This window comes from Gavialis gangeticus, unplaced genomic scaffold (assembly GCF_001723915.1).
Source record: "Gavialis gangeticus isolate Ggan-Ray unplaced genomic scaffold, GavGan_comp1, whole genome shotgun sequence".
In the NCBI taxonomy this organism is placed as follows: domain Eukaryota; kingdom Metazoa; phylum Chordata; order Crocodylia; family Gavialidae; genus Gavialis; species Gavialis gangeticus.
The window spans coordinates 13,532,665-13,555,524 of record NW_017728991.1 but is presented as its reverse complement, the minus strand read 5'-3'; the positions used below and the strand labels follow the sequence as shown (position 1 = coordinate 13,555,524).

General features: G+C 47.5%; 1 protein-coding gene across 1 annotated transcript in view; it reads left to right on the top strand.

Annotated features, from left to right (window-relative positions):
• The first annotated feature begins 6 nt into the window (after window positions 1-6).
• The window catches only part of ACSF2 (acyl-CoA synthetase family member 2), a 46,172-nt gene continuing 23,318 nt past the window's right edge, over window positions 7-22,860 (top strand). Inside the window, exons 1-10 of the mRNA XM_019517611.1 lie at window positions 7-27; window positions 9,890-10,085; window positions 11,838-11,966; window positions 13,002-13,055; window positions 16,652-16,770; window positions 17,294-17,456; window positions 17,891-17,986; window positions 19,298-19,446; window positions 19,997-20,088; window positions 21,919-21,995. Coding sequence (XP_019373156.1) covers window positions 9,951-10,085; window positions 11,838-11,966; window positions 13,002-13,055; window positions 16,652-16,770; window positions 17,294-17,456; window positions 17,891-17,986; window positions 19,298-19,446; window positions 19,997-20,088; window positions 21,919-21,995 — 1,014 coding nt within the window. The 5' untranslated portion in view covers window positions 7-27; window positions 9,890-9,950. The remainder of the gene's footprint in view (window positions 28-9,889; window positions 10,086-11,837; window positions 11,967-13,001; window positions 13,056-16,651; window positions 16,771-17,293; window positions 17,457-17,890; window positions 17,987-19,297; window positions 19,447-19,996; window positions 20,089-21,918; window positions 21,996-22,860) is intronic.

Genomic DNA, 22,860 nt, shown 5'->3' with positions numbered 1-22,860 from the left:
GCGGGCCGCCGCGCGGGGCCGGGGCAGGTGAGCGGCGTCCCCGGGGCTGCCTCGGCTCGGAGCTCAGCCGGGATCCCGGGGCCATGGTGGTCCCAGGGGTCATCTTGGGGCTACGGTGATCTGAGAGCTGTGGTGATTTCAGGGGTGATCTTGGGGCTGCTGTGATCCCGGGGGTGATCCGGGGACACGATGCTCTCGGGGGTGATCTTGGGGCTGCAGTGATCTTGGGCCTACAATGATCTGAGAGCTGGGGTGATCTCAGGGCTACGGTGATCTGAGAGCTATGGTGATCTTGGGTGATCTCAGGGCTGCAGGGATCTTGGGGTCATGGTGATCTTGGGTGATCTTGGGCCTACGATGATCTGAGAGCTGTGGTGATCTCAAGGATGATCTTGGAGCTGCTGTGATCTCAGGGGTGATCTGAGGACATGATCTTGGGGGTGATCTCAGGGCAGCGATGATCTTGGGGGTGATCTCGGGGCTACGGTGATCTGAGAGCTGTGGTGATCTCAGGGGTACAGGGATCTTGGGGCCATGGTGATCTCAGGGGTGATCTTGGAGCTGCGATGATCTTGGGCCTACAATGATCTGAGAGCTGTACTGATTCCAGGGGCCATCTCAGGGCTGCAATGATCTCGGTGATCTCAGGGGTGCTCTCAGGGCTGTAATGATTTCAGGGCTGTGGTGATCTGAGAGCTGTGGTGATTTCAAGGGTGATCTCAGGCCTACAATGACCTGAGAGCTGTAGTGATTTCAGGAGTGATCTCGGGTAATCTGAGGGCTGCAGTGATCTTGGAGGTAAAAGTCAGCACAGCTGTTGCAAATGGGGGATTTCAGTGGTGGTCTTGCTTGGGTGTCAAGCTGGCTCTGCGTGCAGCACTGCCAAGGAGGGAGAGGGGATGAAGATCATGTAGCCTCCAACTCCCATCTGCCCTACAAGAAGGGAGCGGCTTCTTTCCTGGGCCCATTGAAAGGGGATGGAAATCCCCTGGAGGAGGGCTGGGAGTTGCAAGGCTCATCCCTGCAGCAGATTTTTATAGGATGCCTGCTGGTAATTTTCGAGGTGAGGCCAGGTGGGAAGCACTGTCGGTGAGTGCAGAGCGCTGGGAGGGGATGGCATTCATGACATTGAGGTCTCATATGCTGTTCTCAGGAAACAGCAGCTGCGGTGGAGGGAAAATAGGCTCTTTTGTGGTTTGGATTCCAGCCTAGACTTGTAACCAATCAGAGGATTTTTTTGGGTCCCAAGTTTGAATGGAGTCGAATTAAAAATTCTGGGCATGTTGGGGGGCAAAACAGTAGCATAAAAAAGCTCTTCTTATGGAAACCCTTCAGAGCAGATTGCTCGTTCAGTTGAGGAAAGGGTATGTTAACTGCAAAGTGTCCTGGAGTTTTGAATGTAGAAGGCCCCAAGGCTCAGGAAACTTTATCAGCCCCAAGCCTAAAGCTGCGATCGGAGCAAAACAGCTTGTCTGCAGTAGGACTTGTGATGGGGTGGTTAAACGGCTTGTTTTAGAAAGTAGGGAAGATGGGGAAAGACGAGCAGAGCACGGTGACTTTTCTTTCCCCCTTGCCACCAAATTACAACCTTGGTACTGCAGAGGCCCAGTAGAGCTGCTATGGGGAGAGGAGAAAGCAAGAAGTCTCTCCCTTGTACAGGGGACAGGAACTCTTCCCCAGCCATTTCTAACTGAGTCCCCTCCAAAGAGCACTTTGTAGCCACGAGCTTCCCCCAGTCCGTGGGGCAATGCAAAATGGGAGGATAGCCCTCCTGGTTGTGTTGCCAGAGCCCTCTCAGGTGCTCAGCATGTGAGGATGCAGTGTTGCATCCATCCCTTGCTCTTGCAGGGGTCCTGTGCCCTGCCTGGAGTCCTTCAACTTTCTAGTCCTGTGGCAGTCTCTATAGGCACAGCGCTGGAGGTGGCGAGATAAAGGAACTTATCTTGAATCAACAAGTGTAAATTGGTGGCTGAGGCTGTTCGGAGATAACCGCACTGGATTCCTAGCTGAATCCAAGAGTGCTTGCGTAAGCGGCCTGGTTTTTGCTTGTCACCACCAGGCAGGAGAGGTTTTTGAGGGCTTCCCAAGTTTCACTGTTGCGCTTCTGCCTGGGGAGCTGCCCTGGACTGTCTTTAGGGAGCAGAACGAACATCCCCGGGTCTCGGAGAGTCTTGCCCTGTTGCACTTTCCAAGAACTGCTGAGATCAGAGACTGTGCTCTTGTTTTCAGGCCGCCTGGCTCTGTTTCTGACACTGGAGACTGTTTTGGCACTAGGATGCCTTGCTAAGGGAATGTGTGCAGTCTGAGGGAGAGCAGCTTAATTAGACAGCCTGCTCTGCTGCTGTACTAGTTTCCTTTGCTCCAGGCCTCTGATGGGGGTTGGTGAACGTAGGAAGTGCTGCAGTAGGTCAGCCTAGCCGTCCTATCTTACAGGTCAGTATCAGATGTGTCAAAGGAAAGAGGTGCGAGGGAGAGAACTCTTTGCCTTCCATAGCAAAGATGATGGGAGCATTTCTTCGCCTATTCTTTGCATTTCTTTCCATATTCTTTGTTTCCCTTTCCCCGGTCTTCCCTGCCGAAACAATATTTCAGATGAAGAGATGCATTCATTTGTAGACAGAAGACCTACAGACCTGACTGTCTTAATATTTTCAGTGTGGTCTTAGCCACTAATTACTACTTTGCACATCTAGTTCCTTCTGTCCTTGGCTCCTACAGTGCTTCCCAAGGATGCACTAGTTCATCCTTGTAACTCCTTGGGAAGTAGTCCTATGATCATTTCCACCTTAAAAGAGAAAGCTTAAATGGTCTGTCCAAGGGTTACGAGCCTATTTGTGGGGCTGAGCAGTGCCAGTAATGGAGCCCAGGTGTTCAGGTGGTCATGAGACCATCATTCCTTTTTAGTACACTTCACCTGTTTTGTATATCTTCAAACCACCATTCAGCTATTTACCATTTAATCCTCAAACAACCGCTGCGGGGTTGGTATAGCATTCTCCCTATCTTATTAGTAGAAAAACAGACGAGCTGAGAGATGCACAGCAAACTGGTTCCAGAGTCAGGATTAGATCTGGAGTTGCTGGTACCCAGTCCCGTGTTGGGTGTCCTAGGCAAGCTACTTCCAACCCTTTGTCATTCAGAATTATGGAGAAAATCAGTCCGTGACACACATTCCTGCCGTCTCCCTGACCATTCACCTTTTTATGGGGTGACCCTTGCTTGAGACTGTTCCTTTTTATTGATTTTTTTGCTGCGAAAATGTTTGACTCCAAGAGCTGTTTACCTTCAGATTCTGTTCCACTCCCTGTCATTTCAGTCTTTGAATCCTATAATAAAACCATTATAAAAGGCGCCGTTCTTTTCTGAGAATCATTACCACTCCTTAGCATTCAGTCTCCATGTGTAATTGGACAGTAAGTTTCCACCGCATTTGCAATATGATCTCTGATGTATGGCTATGAACATCTGGACCCAAGGCATTCATACATTGCTTTTTGTAGATTGACCAGAAGGCTGTTAAGTTGCAGAGGGAAAAGTTTGTGAGTTCTGCTGAAAAAAACAATTAAACCTTTATTTACTTGTATATAAGCTGTGCACAACAGTTAAAAAAAGAAAGGGGCAAAATCAGACTTCACTGAAACCTTCTTGCACAGGGATGTGCCTGGATCTGAGGGCTTCTGTCTCTCCTATCTTTTCGCAAGAAGGTTGTGAGGTTGGGGTGGTAAATGGGAGAAAGAATGAATATAGTGCAACAGGCAGCTGTTACCTCCCAGCGGCTCCTCTTTTTACTAGTTCAGTCCTTGTGCTGCGAGGGAGGGTTCATTCTTTGGAAGGATCCTGGGTAAGAGACTTGGGTATAAATCCATTTTGAGTGGGTGGATCTGGGACACTTTCCCTTGTGCATCTGGAATTTGCGGGGGGAGATCTGTGTATATGCATAATCCTTTGTGATCGTTTCTATAGAGGCTGAGAACCAGCAGAAAAATCTGCTACAAATTGACCACATCTTGCTGGCCCTCAGCATCCCAGGATATGGAAACAGCTACAACACTGCACTTTTCTCGAGGGAATTCCTATTTTATAAGCATCTCAGTGCATGACAAATAAATTGGGTCTTTGTTTTAGTGGCTGCATTTTGCTCCTGGCTGGGAACTGAGTGGTGAAGGTGAGGCTCACGCACCTGCAGTGGTTGGGGGACTGTTCAGTATAGAGGTCTTCGTTTTCTGGTGGAAAACGAAGGAGATCCTGGTTTCTGATCACAGCTGAGACTCTGACCCTCCTTGTGACCTGGTCCGATAGGCCAGTAATCTGAAAAGGGCTGAAGATTCTGTCTGCCCAATTTGAGGCATCTTTGACCTTGTTTTCAGAAATGCAGAGCTCTTCAGTTTGAGACACGTAGGTTTGGCACCTATGTGAATCAAGCTTAGGGTGTCTTGAGTTGGACAGCAAACATCAGTATTGCTTTTGGTAGTAACCCTGCTGTGCCTCAGTTTTCTGGTCTACAAAATGGGCATAACACCTCTAAAACCATGTTTCAAAGGTGAAAAGCATGACACAAAAGTGAACCAGGGCAGCAAATGTTCCTTGTTACTAAATACTGTGAAGTATTTTCATCCTCAGTTATAGGTGAAACCTCTTGGAAAGTGAAGGCAGAGTTTGTCCTCTCTCTAGTTCTTTCAAATGAAGCACCCGTGTGGGACCCAGGAGCTAGGTTGAAAAGTTGCTTGTTGCTTTAGTCTTGCAACTGCTGTATTTTTTTTCAGGGTTGGAGGGTGACTTGACAGTCATGTCCCAAGCAGGATCCTTTCCTGAAAGCAGCATTACAGGGGAGTTTCCTGGAGCTCAGCATTTTTGTCAGGGGGCAAAAGTCTTTGCTATAAATACTTGGAGCCAGATCCTCACCTATTGTATCTCACTGGTTCAGGATATAGCACTTCTTGCTTTTCTTGCTAATGCCAGGGACACTTGCATATTCCCACATTAAAGCTCAGGGGTAAACTTTCAAGGTTTAGGGTCAATTTCTGATCCTGTTGAAATCAGCAGAACCCAGCTTTGGCTTTTTGGTTTGCGTTTGAAGCTCAGTTATGTGCTGTGCCAAATCACGGGGCAATGCCAGCACCCCACCCTTTTAACTGGAAAATAGCAGCTGCTAATACTGCCAGGTTTTAAAAGCAGAAAGATTACACTGCTGGGCAGTGCGGGCCAACGTGGGTGGGATGTTCATGTACGGCTCAGCAGGATGGACCGGGCTGTGGTGGGGGGGGGGTTCCCCCATGGCTTCCTTCTTTTTTTGTCAGATCCCCTTTGTTTCTTCCGAGTCACGTGTTGCTGAGAAATGTGCTTGATGAATTTTTCCCCTCCTTTTGCACAGGCGCTGGCATGCTGGCCAGAGGCATGGCCCTGTTTTGCTTGGACCCAGTCCAGAGCACCGCTGAGCCTCTGCACTTCCTACTGACTTCAGAGGGCCTGATGGGGCCCCAGCACCTCTCACACAACCGGTGCAGCAGTGGGTCTTTGCTTGCTCTAATCCCTCCTTTCCATCTCACTCTGTAGGTGAATGAAATGCTTAAGAAAGAAGTGGCAGGCAAGGTTCTTTGGGTAAAAGTGATCTCTTTTATTAAACCAACTTAAATATTTTGGAAAAATTCTTCTTTGCAAGCTTTCGGGTATAAATACCCTTTGTCAGGCTGCGGAGGCATCTTGTCTGCCTATGTCCTTAGACCAACACGGCTACAACCTACACCCCTGTAACAAGAAAGAAGTGGGAAGTCTGGGTTGTTTCTAAACCCGCTGGGATGCAGGGGTGAGTGTGAAGTGTTAGATTCAATTCCACTTCCATGGTAACTTTGCCCTTGACCAAAATCCTCTCTCAACTGAACCTCCAGTGAGTGATCATTGGCATGGACTCTCATGCCTCCAACATGCCTCTGCCTTGTCCTGGAGAGACCTCAGTAGATTTGGGCAACTGGACCTCTGATCTGAAACCACCCAGCAGCAATCAGGGGGAAAAAGGCTATTGACCGGGTCTGGATTGGGACGGGTGCCCTAGGAGTGAACAGCTGTGAGCATTTTGACCTTAGAGGATCACGCCACCATCCTTTAGGAGAGAACTTTCTAGGAAGAGAAAGCTCCCAGTGAAGGGCTTCTGTCCTGCAGCTCACTCTTATCTCTCCTGGTTTGTTTACCTGACGTACCCAGCCATTTCTAAATCATAAAATTTAACTCTGTTTAACATTTGCCCCTTTGCGTTCTTTCTCACCCAGCCCCGGCATCACCGTGGCCTTGGCAGAGCGCAGTCAGAGCCTGATGTAATGAGTAACCGGGTGAATGGAGGGAGCGGGCGGCAGGGCATTGCCCAGTGGCACTGTGCTGCCTGCTGCCTTTCCTTCCAGAAAAGCGCACGGAGCCGATTCTGCCCTCCATTCTTTGTGTGAAACCCGTCGTCCGGAAAGCAGAGGCTTAGTTCGTGCCTTGTGGAGGTCAGAACGTGGCCCCGATGCTGTAGAATAGAAATCTGCTTGGCTCCCATGTTTTCTTTTCTCATGTCAGGTGGTCAGATCTTCGGCAACAAGTGGCACGGCCTCACAGCAAGCCATGGACAAGGCAAATCTGAGCTCAGGCTGCTCCAGCTTTCCTCCTTCAAAGAGGGTCTCCCTAGAAATGCCGCCCTCCTGCTATTTTATGTCGACTCCGTACACGTCAGGAGGTGTCGCGGGTTACTAAATCTACACACGACTTATCAGTCGCCTTCCTGCTTTCTTTGTAGTTGAGGACTAGAGAGATTGGAGTAGGGCAGGGGTGGTGGATGTGGAACGGAGGAGTTGGGGTGGATGAAGGGAGCGAGAGCAGCCTGCAAGCCCTCTAGAGCTGGGCTAGCAGGCCTGGTAGGACTGGTCTAGGATGGGAGCTGGGGAGAAGAGCGGTGCCCTGGCTCAGGGGATCAGAGAGAGCTGTGGCTTAATGTGGGTGTTGAAAATGTTTCGGGTATTCAGCATTGTGGAATGAAAGGGTAAAAGTCATTTAAAAACGCTTCCTCTCCTCCTCCACAGATGCCTTTTGCAGCGTCCTCTCCTCTTAGCCTTGCTTTCAGGGGCCCTTTCAGGTGCTCTGCACAGCCTCCTCGCTGCCCTGGGTTCTCGGTCTCTCCCACAACACGGCCTCACAACCCATGCTCCTCCCAAGGCTTCTCGGTATAACCAGGGGTGGACGAGCAGGGCATGAGCCCTGGGCACTGATTTAGAAAGGCAGCACAACTGCCAGCCACTGCCACAGGGCACAACATTGCTTGCTACGCCTCTGGGGCTTTTTTCCCCCGCGTCCAATATCATGCTGACCTGTGGCTTGAGGCACCCTCCCCTTCCCTCCTGAAAACCTACTTCTCTAGCTCTGCCATCCCTCGCTGGTCTCCCTGGCACTGGCAGTTGCACTTTTGTTCCACTGATTCTGCCCTCGATGAGGCCTGGCCCAGGAGTTTCCAAGAGCTTGTCGAGTACCTTGTACACACTGACAGTGTTATATACACGGCCCATTATTGTGGAATTGTTTTTCTATTGCAACCTGTCATTGTTTGAACTTTCCCTCCCCCACACGCTGCTTTTATTCTGGGCAATTAGAACTGCCTGTTCTTTAAATCCTCTTAGTAGTGAGATGCCAGTGCAGTTAACTGGCTTTATTTTAACCCTCTGTCTCTCACTTAACTGTCTTCTCGCATGTAATTTATCCCACATAGGGGTTCTCCTCCATACTCGTGGCTTTGATTCAATGTCTTCTGGGTGATTTCTGCCTTTTGTATGATCCACATTATTCAGGATTGGAATCTCTCTGCTTCGCACAGGAACCAACAGGGATCATTAGGTGCCCTGAGCATAGAGCACTGTTTTCAATGTCGGTTTTTCATCAGATAAAATACCTGCAGCACTGGGGCCATTCAGACTCATGCAGTACACTGCGCAGTGCTCTGCCTTTCAGGCCAAGCAAGAAGAGCTGGGACTGTGTCGGTGTTGCTGGCACTGCAGGGCACGTGTCCTCTTGCAGGAAGCGGATGCACCCGTAGGGCTTGGATGGGATTAAAGACGGCCATGGAGGCCCTCCTATGCTTCTGCATGTATCTTCAAAAATGGCCTCTGATTTCTTCCTACTTGAGCTGCCCAAGGTCTGCTTTCCAGAGCTGCTAAGCATTTCCCATTGACTTCCATCAGAGTTGGACAATTTGCTAACTCTGAGATTCAGGCCCTTCATGTCTAAAGACCCATCTTTAGACATGAAGGGCCTGAATTTCACTTAGCAAATTGCACAACTCGGATGTGGCTAAAACTGGTGGAGACATGAAACCAGTGGCTGTTTCTGGCCAGAGGAGCAGCACTCACGGCTTGGGAAGACAGCTGATCCATGGTGTTTGCTAGAGGGAAGGCTGCCTTGTCTCATGGAGGCCCATGTTACAGCAAACAAGGGCATCTATCCCAGGTGCCTTCATAGCCTCAGTAACTAATATCTAAGCATGTGTTGTAGCCTAGAAAGTACAGTGCTCATCCTGATGTTTGCTTGCAAGAGGTTGGGGAGGGGCAAGGACCTGTCCAGCGTAAGTATTAAGCGTATTCCCCTCGCTCCGGTTGATTTGGGCACTCGTGCTCTGTTCAGCTGTAGAGCACGCATCTGGTCTTTAGAGCGTCATTGTGGCAGGCTCCGGAGACACTGCCTCTTCTTTACTAAACAGTCCCTCTTCCTCTGTAGTTTGGCTTCTTGAGAGGCCCAGAGTGGAGAATAGCGGGTTGCCCTTTACAGCATTGTAGCAGTCCCCTGGCTGCTAGCCCAGTGGTTTTCAACCTTTTTAGACTCAAGCACCCCTAGATAGGCTCCAGGCACCTCTGGATAGACTCAAGGTACTCCTTGGGAAATGCCAGCCGTTAGTTTTCACTCTTTTTTGCCAACAGAAAAGCTTAGAGCAGTTTTTTTGCGGAGGTGTTGGACCATAACTATGGATTTCTATTTTCAGTGTCTGGGTTTATCTTGTGAATCATTTATTGGAAATGTACCAGTGCAAACACTGTGTGGGGCCCTGTAGCACCCTTGAAAGGATCTCAAGGCACCCTGGTTGAGAATCAGTGTGCTAGCCTATGTTAACTTGGCTTGATTTCTGGTTATAAACACAAACTCAGCTGATGCAAATCAGCATTCCTCTACTAATGTTAACCCCCTCATATGAGCTGAGGATGTGACTTTTTCTGTTTTGAGGAAAATCCCTTGCATCTAGGCTTTGTTTTTGCTGAGTACCCTGGCCACCTGACCGTGAAGCCTTGTTTGAAATGGCTTCTCAGACTGTCCGTGTCATGGCTTCCAGTTTTCTCCAGTAAAGATTGGAAACTTAACTCAAATTGGGATTTCTCAAACTAGGGTAGGCAGTGCACTTCCAGTGGCCACATGAAAGGAAGGAGTGAGAAAACAAAAAAAAAAAGGAAAGGGGAAATACAAATGCAGGGAAGAGAGGAGAGAGAAAAAATGAAGAACCCTACAATTTCTTGGATGGTTGGAGGGGGAACCAAGTTTGGTTATGACTTTGATTATGTTATGGGTAATAATAGGATTTATGGTAATAGGAGCCTGCTACTTAGCACAGGTAGGATATTATGGTATGGAGGCGTTCTCATAACGCATCTGGATTATATCCGATAACCTTCTCTTATAACTGGACCTCTGACCTGTTGGGACCAAGAATCTCAGGGGTTGTAAGTCCTTTGGATCTTACGTTATAGTGCGGTGAAGGCAACCAGGATAGAAGATGGTCTCAAAGGGGGGGCAGTGTAGGAACCTGTCAGGTACAGCAAGGAAGACCCTGTCCACGTCCCTCTGCCTGTCTCTCGGCCACTCTTCACCCTTGTCTCTTCTTTTACAGTGCTCTGCACACACACGCACCCCTTCCCAAGCCTGCAGCAGCCAACAGCTACGTCCGTGGGATGTTAAACATTCCACTTCTCACCAAAACTGTGGATCAGTGCCTGGAGGAGGCAGTCCACCGATTTCCAGATCGCGAAGCCGTGGTGTTTTGCCGAGACGGGGTTCGGAAGACCTTTGCCCAGTTCAAACAGGATGTAAGCAGTTGGTGTGCTACAAACTTCAGTCCTGTAACTCATCCCCCCATGACTGTGGGGAGTCGTAGGGTGCTGGCAGGAAAGCAGGCTCAGACAATCAGAAAGCTGTTTAATCGTGGGGCTGAGCAGGACGGGGGAGTTGGGCTTGTTTTTTCTGGATCTTCAGCCCGGTCCTGAATAGATAGAAAACCCTACGTATTGCCTCATCACCTGACAAGGTGTTTGCCGTGTTCATCCTATCTACCTGCACTGTAAGGAATGAAGTCAAAGGGAGGAGGCAAGCCATGCCAGAAGCATATGTTATACATGAAGCACTTTCCAGAACAAACTGCTGCTCCTACAAAATGTTTCCCCCTCTCTGATATTATTATGGGTCCAAACCTGAAGGGTTTTTCATTGGGGTCTGATCTAATATTGTTCTACAGGTCCACGTTGCAGACTTGTGGCACTCAGCAGCACCCTGTCAAATACACTGCACAGCTCCCCAAGCTGGGCTGGATGCAGCATAGCCACAGCTGCAAAGCAGCAAGGACAGGCCAATTGACTCTGCCTTTCAGCATTGCTAAATCACCATTCCCACTGCTCCACAGACCCCGCCACATGGCTTCCAACTGGGAGACCATGCACACGTGTTTGAGGGGGTTGCTGGTGGGCAGGGTAAATTTGCAGTCTAGACAGCCATTTCAGCAGCCCGCAGCCTCTGGAACTTCTCAATCTTTATGCAAGTAAAAATCTCATTGGAAAGAGTGAGAGTTTTGCTGAATGAAGAGTGCAGGACTTAACTCCAGCTATAGTAAGTGACACAAATGGGTACTTTGGATAAATGAACAATACTCCACGGGTAATTGGACAGCAAATTTCCACCATGTTTGCAATGTGATCTCTGGTTTGATGTATGAATATGAGCAACTGGACCCAAGGCATTCATATATTGTGTTGTGTAGATTGGCTAGATGGTTGTTAAACCGCAGAGAGAAAAAAATTGTGAGCTCTGCTGAAAAAAGAATGGAAACCCTGTATTTACTTGCATGGCCACTTCCTGTTTCTTAAACTGAGAAGAGGACAAAGAGATCTCACAAATAGCTGCCAAATCGAAATCCCAGTCATTTAAAATCAAAAAGTGTCAGGGAGGCCCCTGAAGATACTGGGCTGTGTATGTCCAACCCAATCTGAAATATGTTTATAATGATGCAAAATAAAATGGTAATTTGAATATAACAACTGGGCCCTGACGCAAGTTGGCAGGGTTGGAAATCAAGTTAAATTGTTTTCATCATCTGAGTCTTTTCAGGAGCAAGCAGTAATTCATGTATGGTTTGAGTCCACCCCTCTAAGTGGGCCCACTATGTGCTTTGGACTATTGAAGTCATAGTTTCAGGGGCTGAAGAGGAATGAAGTGTTTTACAGGCCTTGTCTGTAATTTCACCCATAGGTGTTTGTTTATAGCAGATCCTACCTCCCTTTGTACACATGCTTCGAATTTGCTGCTTTCATGCGTTCCATCACCTGTGAGTGGAGGCAGTTTGATTTCTGCATATGCATCATTTATAGTAATATGATAGTAATTAAGTAATAAACTGACAGTCTGTACAGGAGTGCTGCAGCATGTGCAGTCTCAGTTTCTTAAAATGGCTGCTAAAATGACATTATGCTCAAAGGATTTAATATTGATGTGGACTGTGAGCACCCCACCGTAATGGGGCTTTTTCCCTATCTGACTGTGGAATACATTGCTTTTTTCATTTTTTGTAGGTGGACCAGGCATCAGCTGGGCTTCTGGCTCTTGGCCTCAAGAAGGGTGACCGACTGGGAATGTGGGGCCCCAACATGTATGAGTGGGTCCTAATGCAGTTTGCAACTGCTCAGGCAGGAATCATCCTGGTAAGGAGATTGTCTTTCATCTTGAGCTACCTGTACTTTTCACTTAGAGCAAAGAGGGGAGATGGGGGTGAAACCAGGAGCACAGGGATTTGAATAACTTAAATAAAATAATGCATCGAAGGAGCTGAAGTCACAGTCTCAACAAAGTCCATACAGCTGTTATCCTCACCCTGTTTTCCTGGGTAACTCAGGATGCCAAGCTAATGAGACACTAGCTCACCCATGATGTACCTTACAATTAATGGTGGCATGAAAAAGCTGGAAACATCCTTAGATACAGCCCTGGTGACCCAGCCAAGCACTTGCTATTCAAATCCATCCTGAATTCATTCTGTGTCCCTAGAGAAAGGGACCACTCTAAATATATGTAACTATGCTGTCTGCCCCCATTGAGATTCAGCCATCACATGATGGTATCACTTGCTGCTTTAACATATGGTTTGTCTTATTTAGACAATGATCTCCTTGGGACAAGGGCTTGATGGACTCTGTCATCCAGGAAGTTTTGTACAGCATCAGCCATGCTGATATCATTCAAAAGATATAATATGGGGTAGAGTGAGTCAGTGGGCTCAACTGGCTGACTGCCAAATGTATGAATCTGATAGCTCAACTCAGTTCTGGTGGCCAGGCTGCATTTAGAGAGAGTCATAAACTGTGTGATGTTTCCATCCTATTTGTTGTCCAGTAAGGAGTCTTAATTGCCCCTAGAATTTGGGATCACCATAATTTAGTGGACTGGGCAAATGCCTGGGAGTCAGGAAGCTTGGTTTCTACCCCTGACTTGGCCATATCTGTATGATGCTGTATCACTTAGCTTTTGGGCCTCTGTAACACTGTAAAAATAAAGATCAGTTAGTTGTCTTCCCATGTTACCCTGAAATCTTCGGAATGAGCATCTCCTAGACTTGGTTTTCAAATACATGAAAGAAGCTGTGTCTTCTCCTCTTTTCTCTTGGAGCATGTGGTCTAAAGGTGGAGTCTGAAGGCATCTTCAGAGCTTAGATTAATTCTCTCATCTCTTCCTCTGTGTAGGTGTCTGTGAATCCAGCCTATCAGGCCCAGGAGCTGGAGTTTGTGATCAGAAAGGTACTGTGGACCTCTTGCAACTAATGCCACTTACTTTTGAAATGGAAGTGTGTCAAAGGCTGAGGGTAACCATGGGAACAGCACTAGGAAACAAACTTCTGATTACGGTACTTGGGGAATTCAAGCAGTGGGAAGAAAGGCTGCTAAGAGGGCGATCTGCGTGAACAGGGCTGGGGGGTGGATGAAGGGAGTGCTGTTGTGCAGTGGTTGGGCATGCAGAATGTGAATAGTTGGAATGAATTCCCTTCGTTCAATTATTGTTGTTCCCTGTGGTTACCTTCCCACCTCCGCCTGCCTGCCTTGGAGCCCTCTCTCTCTGCCAATGGTCATTTTTGCACTAGATGCTGAAGAAAACCCATGCAGGCACGAAGGGTTTGTTGCAGAGCTGCTTTTGTCTGAGAAGCAGTCCTCTCGGACTGCAAAGCATTAAGGGCAACAAACCCACTCCCTGAACAGGTGTGTGGTTAGCAAGCCTGATGAAGCAATGCTCTTCCTCAAGTCAATGCAACGACAGCCAAGCCTCATGATCCAACCGCAACAGGTCCTCTTGATCTGCTGGGGGAGTAGGAGCAGCAGGCTTCAACCGCTGACTCTTCCCTTGAGGTTTCCTAACTAGAAAAGCAATAACCTTGCGCTTCTTTGGAAGCCTCTTTTAGTAAGGACACAGCAGTGAGCTTCCCTTTTGGGAGGCTTGCTGAGCGGAAAGCTCAGTTGGAAGGGCAACATCAGTGAGGATCACAATGGCAAAACTCCCATTGGCTTCAGTGGGGTCAGAATGACACTAGAGAGGAGAAAAGCCTCTTTAGTGTCAGCCTCCATAGTCCTGAGGAATTGCTCCATGTGGTGTTTCTTCTATAGCCACCTTTAGTTCCATTTGAATCTGTTTTGTGTTTTACTCCATCCGCTCGTTGTGGCCATGGTTAGGCTGCCCTCATGCCTGCCTTCTTTTCAGAGCTGCTTTGGACTGTTTCCCAGGCTGTCTGTAACACCCCCAGGATAACCAGGGGTGACTAAGCTGATCCAATTTCTTATCCCTGGTAACAAAGGATTAAGTCTATTCAACCTTCATTTTGGATCAAATTAATCCATCCAGGCTTACAGAGCTCCCTGCACTGGTCTGGCTTGTTTGGCTTTGCAATCAAAAGGATTAGTACAAGAAAACACAGCCAACGTGCCACCACCAGCTGCCCCCATGCCATGAGCACGTGGAAGTGGGGTATTTGGGGGCAGCCAAAAAAGGACCTTCTCCCACAGCAGTGCTCCAACCTGATCTCCCCAAATCATCCTCCATATAAACCATTTACGTTCCTCTCACAACCTGGCTTCCATTTTCCCAGATTTAGCCATTTTCTGTTAGGTTTTTCCTTCCTTGAAGTCTCTTTAGTCCATACATGAAGAAGAAGGATCAGATAGGGCATCTGCATGTAGAGCTAAATTAAAGGTGGAGGGGGTGCTCTGCTATCCCTAGATCTTGGGTCTGAGACCTCGCTTTACTGGCATCAGACAGCTCTCATGATGCTCCTGCCTTTCTTGCTTATGTTTTAGGTCCTGATCTAGCTCAAGCTAAGATTTCATTTCTGATCAGCTTTGGAGGAACAGTAGCAACTTCTTTTTCCTCCCCTGCAGATGTGCCTTTTGTTTTTATCTCAGCCTCTGCGGGTCAGATGCTGCTCTCATTTTCATCGCTGTAATTGTTTTGTTCCAGTTGTATCAAAGTGAAATGTAGTTTGCCATTTAGAAAAAATATTTTAATTTTGAAAAAAAGAGTCAACATGTTTAAGGGGCTCCAAAAGCTTAGGAAACCTGAAAACAAAAGCAAGTTTGTTTGACCCCAAAATGAAATATTTGGGTTTCTACGTTTTGCTGAGAGAACTTATTTTTTGTTCTTAATTTTGTGTTGTCCCGAACTGAAAACATTTAAATGGTTCTTTTTCCAGTTGATTGACCAAATGGACAAAAACACCAATCAAGTCAGCAATTCACGCTGCTCTAGTGACAGAGGCAGCAGCCTGGTATCAGTCAGCAGCACAGAATCTGTTCTGCTGTCTTGCTAACAAAAAGGAAACTGCAAGAGTTCAGCAAAATGCTCCAGGCCTGGAAACCCACAGCTGCACATGCAAATTAGGTGTCTGCTGGGTAAAGCCATGGAGCGTGCAGATGCAGCTATGCAGGTGCATTCTGGCTTATGCGCCAGGCTTCGACAGTGCAAGTCCCAGAGCTTGATTCACCTCTTTTGAGAGTAGTGCTGCTGGAACGAGTGAATAAAATCAGTGGACGTGCTAGGAAAATCAAGCTGCTCTCTTTTTCACACTGATCAACTCAGTATTAAAGCTGGTTTCAACCCTGGCCTGGGCTCCTTCCATATCACTGTCACCTTGAGTGCCAGCAGGAGTTTTGGAAATGGAAGCTCCGTCTTCCATTCCTGGGTTGTATTAGCAGGAGTGTCACTTGCAAATCAAGGGTAGTAATTCTTCTGCTGTCTTCAGCACTGGTGAGACCTCCTCACTGTGCTCTGTTTTGGACCCCACACTTCAAAAACGATGTGGTCAGTTTGGAAAGTGTCCGGCACAGGGCTACAAACATGATTAGGGGCGTGGGAGGCAAAACTTGTCAGCACAGGTTGAAAGAACAAGGGTGATTTAGTCTGGTGAAGAGAAGACTGAGGAGGGATTTGATAACAGTCTTCAAATGCCTGCAGGGTGATTACAGAGAGGATGGAGGTGGGCTTTGCTCTGTGGCTGCAGAGGACAGGACTAGGGGCAATGGCCTCAAGCTGCACCAGGAGAAATTTAGGTTGGAGATTAGGAGGAATTGCTTGACAATGAAGAGTGGTCCAGCACTGGAACAGGCACCTAGAGAAGCTGTGGATTCTCCATGCTTGGAAACTTTCAAAAGCAGGTTGAGCAGACACTTCTCTGGGATGGTTTAGTCAGGGAGGATCTTGGGGGCTGGAGTAGACAGCCTTGCGAGGTTCCTTCCAGCCCTACATTCCTATGATTCTATGTATAATGTAGTGGTTACACATCCTAGGCCAACATAAGTGGGTGTTGTTCTACTAAAGTCCATGGAGTTGCATCTGCCTACACCAAAGATCATATTAAATCTCATTGCAAGTGAGCTCATGCCTTGGGTCTCAGGGCTGCTGCTCTGACGAGCCACAAAAAAAATTGATCCCACTGTATGTCGTCCAGCATGGTGCAGGGGCTCCCTCCCACGGGAGGGGTAGTGCTGCTTCCCTTTCTCTCTGCAAGAACCAGTTATTTTCCTGTCTGGTGACTTTCTAAGCCACTTTACAGCACAGCTCCTGGTAGGTCGATGCCAGCACAGTGTTAAAGCTCATTAAAGATGAGGTCTTTGTAACATACACTTGCTTGTAGACCAGCCAGCCTTGAAGAAAATCCATGTGTCATCATATTAAGGACCTAGCTTCTTGCATTTAGTTTCTCTGTGGCCATGAGGTTTTCCATCAGCAGTGGCTGCCAGTGCTGTGCCCTCTCCAGTGCCGGAGCCTACTCATTATTTCTTGGATAATATGAGTTTTAGCTTAGCCTGACTTTTGATGGAGTCTCTCGTTCTCTCTCCCTTTCCCCCTGCAGGTTGGCTGCAAGGCTTTGGTATTTCCCACTCAGTTTAAATCACAGAAATACTATGAGATCCTGAAGCAAGCTTGTCCTGAGCTAGAGAAATCCAGTCCAGGAGGAATAAAGAGCAAAATGTAAGTAAGATGCACCAGAAATCCTCTCGGCAGCCCCACAGCCATGCTCTGCTTTATGTCCTCATCCCTGCACAGTGATGGAGCTACTGAATAATCCCAAGGGGAAAAGGTCCCAAGCAAATTCTGTCTGTAGAATTTAGTACTCTGTGACATCCATCACTGAGCTATCTGAACACCAAATAGACCCCAGACCACTGGCTGATAATATTGGTCCCCTTTCTTTTATCCACTTTGAAGTCAGCCACCAATCATACAATTTCTTCCCCATGAAATAGAGCGAACTCTCATTTAGACTGAGCTCAGCCATGGATATGGGATCCCAGTTTTGTCACACACAGCTTGTCTTATATAATATGCATTCCAGACTTGCTAAATAGAAGGGTTATCTCACTATCCCCTCTGACCCTCTTAGCAAACTTCATCCTGTGCCAAGAGAGATGGTAAGGTCCTTCCTAGGAGTGTACCTTTGATAACCCACAGATATCAAACAATCCATTCTTCTGCCTGTTTTTATTTGTGCCAGGCTCCCTGATCTATCAGTTGTCATCACCTTGGACTCCAAGCTGCCAGGCACATTCCAGATGAGCGAAATGATGCAGGCTGCGGAAAGCAGCCATATGAAGCAGCTGAGAGACATTCAGCAGACTCTGTCCTATAATGAGCCCATCAACATCCAGTTCACTTCGGTAGGTGCCTCGCACTGCTCTGCCCTGCAGCTGGCACCCAACACCCTGGTCCTTGTGAATGGCACCAGACCCGATGTGGGCATGCTAAGCACAGAGGGTGAACGCTGTTCTTCACCCCTTCGGAGTAAGATTGAGAAGATAATTTAAGATTTTCCCCTTTCCTTTTCCAGTCCCATAGCTCAGTACTTCTTAGGGGTTGACAGCAAAGCTTATCAGCTAAATCATTACACTCTGATCTCTGCTATAGTTAACGTATTTTGTTTGCACTTTACAACTGTGGTGCTTTCCATTCAGATACCACCATGTCTGGATGGAGAATAAAGGGCCAGATCGCTGTAAAAATCTCCAAGTTGGGGCATCCCCACAAGGAAACTTTTCACCTCGCACCCTGAAAGAGTGGTAGAAAGAATCTCATAATGCTCTCTGTCTCCCAGGGTACAACAGGAAGCCCTAAAGGGGCCACTCTCTCCCATTACAACATTGTGAATAATGCAAACCTGATCGGAATGAGACTAGGAGTCTCTAAATCGGTGAGTCTCCTGGATGGATGCATAGGTTGGGGATGGGTGCTGCTTGTGCCAAAGTGGGACTGAACTCACGGAGAAGGTAGATCTCTGACCAGCAAAAGGGGGTCTTTCGCTCTAAGTTGGGGGTTAGGGATGGTGAGAGAATGCTTTAAGGGGAACCCCAATCACTGAGGATGGAGGAGGGGTATGCCTTTTGGATGGCAGCAGGAAGCACCTTCACAAAACTGGGCTTAATGCACCTTAGCCATTCAGTCTTCAGGTAGCAGTCCTCAGCTCATTAGATCTGGCACCAATCTCTTGCACTCGTATCCTGTAGATCAGTGATTCTCAACCTTGTTAGACCCAAAGAAACCCTCGTTAGAGTCAAGACGCCCTTTGGAAAATGCCAGCTTTTAGCTTTCACTCCTTTCGTGATCACAGGAAAAATAATAGGGCTTTCCTTCTACTGCAGAGAGCTCAGAGCACTGCAGGTCAGAGTGCTTTTGACACTGGATTCCTATTTGAAATTTCTAGGTTTATCTTGTGAACCATATGTAAATGTTTGTGCATCTTGCAACACCCTAAAAAGGATCTCACAGCACCCTGGGATGCTATAGCACCCTGGATGAGAATGGCTGTTGCAGTAGAGCTGATTCTGAAAGTTTCCTTGGAATGTATCCCCCACCCCCAAGTTAATACGTTTGGAAAAAAATGACTATTTAAATATATTCTCTTTTGGAAAAATACTTGAATATGTTGGATTTTTGGTTGGTTGGTTGGTTTCATTTTTGGACCATTTTAGTTTCAGAAAATTAGGGAATTTTTTTTGCAATTTTACTTCAAAGTTTATTTAATGAGATCTTTCCATTTACTTTGCTGTTATTTCATCTCACCTTAGACATGCTTACTTCTGACATTGTAGTATAACAGCATGGTTGATTGTAATCTCACAAATGGGGAAGACTTGGATCTGGGAAAAGAAGAGGTGAAGCTTCAGTCAGTATTTGCTGCCCTAAATTATTTAAAAAATAAAAAGATCCGTGCCATAGTTGGGGTTTTCTATTATATTCTGCTAGGGCATTTGTAGTTGTTACTCTGCTGTTACTGGCATGTCATGAAATAATGTAAAAATAATTGTAAAGCAATAAACCCCCCAAATAACCAAGGTTTTCTGCAGTCTGTTCCAGACATTTGCAGAGGCATGGAAAGGCCATGCTTCAGCCAGCTCTAGAGATGTGTGGTTTAGAGAGAGGTGCCCATGTGCTCCTTAATGCAAGATGATTCAGACCCTGAGCAGGTCTTATCTCCTCACTGCTTTGTTTGGCTTGATCCCAGAACTCCCGACTTGTCCTCCCTGTCCCGCTCTACCACTGCCTGGGGTCGGTTGCAGGGTCCATGGTGATGGCTGTGCATGGCCCCACTGCCGTCTTCTCATCTCCCAGTTTTGAGGGGAAAGCAGCGCTGGAGGCGGTGACTCGAGAGAAGTGAGAACCCGTTTGTGTGTTCTAGCTACAAGGCAGCTCCACAGCCTTTGCCTGTTGCGTCACCTTTGCTGGCAGGCAGCCCCAGCTCCTGGCCTTTCTCTTCCCCGCTCCCCTTGACTCTTGCTGAGTCACGTTTTCTCCTTCTCTGTCTTCCCTGAGTCCTGTCTCAGCTGCACTCAGGTTTATGACATCTCTGTCTCAGTCACAAGCATACAGTGATTCCCCTGGTCCCAGCTGACTTGGCTGGAAGGTGTGCCGCTGCCGTGCAATTAGTGAGTGGGATTGGGTCTTTGTGCATAACCAGCTGCCCTTTCTCTCTAGGCCTTGCTGCACCCCAGAAATGGCTGCATTTCAAGGGTGCTACTCCTGGGTAGTTGTAAAGTGGAAGCACTGCTGCTGCCTAAATATAAAATCAAGTCATTAATCCAATAACCCCAAGTTTGCACTACTCTCCAAAGCTTCACGCAGGGGTGGTGGGGAGCAGGGTGCTGGGTCCATACTGCGGCGGGCTGTAACAGCAGCTTTGTTTTTTCTCTCCCCTCCTTTGAAGGTGCTCCTATTTATATGGCACTCCAACCATGTTTATAGATATGCTTGCCCAGCCCGACTTCGACAGCTACGACCTTTCGACACTCCGGGGGGGTAAGTATAGGTGCTCAAATGGCAATAGCAAAACCCATGCTGAATCTCCTCTAAGAAGGAAGCTGGACAGTCATTAAGAGGGCTCCTGGTTTTCTCTGATTAAAAAAAAAATAATCCCCAAATGGCAACAGCAAAACCCATGCTGAAGCTCCTCTAAGAAGGATGCTGGACAGTCATCAGCAGAGATCCTGGTTTTCTCTGGATTAAAAAAAAAAAAAATCCCCAATTTTCAAATTAAAAAAGTAACACAAAATCCATACTTTTCCATGATTAAAGTGAAACACACTTTAGTGGTGTTTCACTTTAATCGTGGAAAAATGATTTCATTTTAGTCACTATAGTGGTGTTTCATTTTAATTATGGAAAAAATGTGGATTTTGAGTGACGTTTTTTAATCCAAAAATTGGAGGGGGGGGTGTTGGCCAGAGAAACCGTGATCCCTGGTTATTAGCTGAGGTGTCCAGGAAAACTGCTGTTGAGGAGGAAAGATTCACATTGCTTGTTCTTTTTATTTCACTGTTAAATTTGAGGCCTGACATTAGAGCTTTCCTTATGATTTCTGTATTTCTAGCACCCTTTCTCCTTTCCTCAGAGCAGTTTCCCGACAGGTTGAAAGAGGTACCCAGCTGTTTTGTCTGCTGGAAACAGCAAGTGGACGCTGTATGCTGGGAGCAGGCCCATTGACTTCCATACCAGTATCCACCAACATGTGGCAGTACATGCCTGGCATACTGTACTCGGTATACGTTCCTTAAGACAAAAAGAGCAGTTGTGTGATGGGCAGTGAATTTATTCAATTTACCAGAGCTATATTTTCATGCCTGTTTAAAACCACAGAAAATGTGCAGTACTCCAGAGTTTCCTTTTTCTGTTGTATAAAAAAGCAACCCAAATCTCTGTGGAGAGTGCCTGCCCTTTGTGGGTAACAGTTGTACCCGGAGACTCTGGTGACGTCTGCATTACAAGGACATGGACCGGGCTGTTAGCTGAGAGTGGGCCTGTTTCTCCAAGTCCATTAAATACACAGACAGTTCATCTTGTCCCATGAGCTTGAGCATGAAGGTTGCACTCCAGCCTTGATTAGAGCTATTTCAACTGGTAAGAGTCACCTTTCCTCTCCCACTGGAGAGGGACAAGGTTAGGATAAAAACTCCTTGACAGGGGTGGGGCAGTATCTGGAAGTGTTCCCCTGCAAGGAGTGTGTGTTCCTGGACTTATACTTTCTATTTACAAAGCTTCGGCTTTGTGTGAACTTGTGCTGAAATCTTTTCTTTTCTTTCCTAAAACAGTGGTGTCCAACCTTTCTGGCCCCAGGGGCCCGGGGAGTGGGTGCAGCTGTTCCACAGGCCAGATTGAACTAGTGTGCAGAGCGGGTCTGTGGCCCAATCCAGCACTTGGGGCTATGTCGTCTAGCCCATGGGGCTCCCCAGAGGCATAGCAAGGCAGGGCACTCACCTCCTCCCCCCAGGTATGCCACCAAGGCTCCTCACATGTCTAGGATTTTGGCAGTGGGGGAGTAGTGTCAGTGGTAATTGCCACAGCTGACCCATGGGTCAGATAACGTTGCTCCATAGGCTGTAATTGGAGCATCTTTGTCCTACCATATAAACTGTATTACCTCCTCAGCTTCTCCAAGCAAATGCCCAGCTCTTAGTGTCATGCTGGGGCTCTGCTTCTAAATGAATTAGTATCCATGTTCGTGGAAGTGCTAAACCTTGTGAGCAGGAACTGGTGCACCTCGGTGCACTGAGATGGAAAACCCTTTGAGTGAGGTGGTCTGGGCAAGAAGAGTCTCCAAGGCAGTCATCTTTCCCCCCGCCCTCCTTTCAGGAACGATCGCCGGGTCCCCAGTGCCTCCCGAGGTCATGAGGAAGATTATAACCAAGATGAACATGAAAGAAATTGTGGTGAGTCAGACTGTGGGTCACTGGCATCCTTCCCTTGAGTGGGATGTTGAACAAGTACAAGTCAACATAGTAGTGGACCAAAACCTCCTTGAACTAACACAGCTGCATGTGATCAGGGGCAGAGGGCCCATGGGTTTCCAGTCTTGTGCAGGGGGTACAAGGTTGGGCTGGGGATGATTGAAGGTCTAGGCAGGCTGGGGAGGAATATGGGAAGCTGTATAGACTCAGCTACTTGCTAAATGATAAGAGGCTTGGGGGGTAAGGCTGGTGAAAAGGGGGGAGCTTTATATGCAGGGGGCAAGACTTGTCTTGCACCCTGAGATTCCTTTTTTTGTTTCTGAGTGGTAGTAAACTGTTCTGTTTCCCTGTTTTACATGCTTCAAGGATAAGCGCTGTGGACGAGGCCTTGCTGACTCAAACGTGTATGTGTATGCTTGTTTGTCCTGTTGCTTCTTGGATTGCACTCATTCGGTCTCTAGCCTGATAAATAGTCACACTCTGAACCATCAGGGCAGTCGGATCCAGCTGCCCCTTTGTATACATACCCGAAAGGCAGGCTTCTCCATCAGTAAACACCCATGTGCACCCACACCCCTGGCCATGAACACCCAGTGAAGCTATCCACATTCAGGGAGTCCCTAGGAGTTTAACTGATTGATTTTGCAGCTTCTTTGGGTGAGCGGGGCACTGTCTCATCCTGGTTAGTCAGCTCCAGAGGATGCCCCAAAATCCTATTCCATCTTCTTTGGAGAAACTCATTTGGGATAACTCAGATGGGTGAGGGAGTCTATTTTGTTTTACTTGAAAAGCAGTTATTCTACCTCTGTGCCAGGCTTCTTGTGAAGGCTGAGGAAACGGGTTGTGG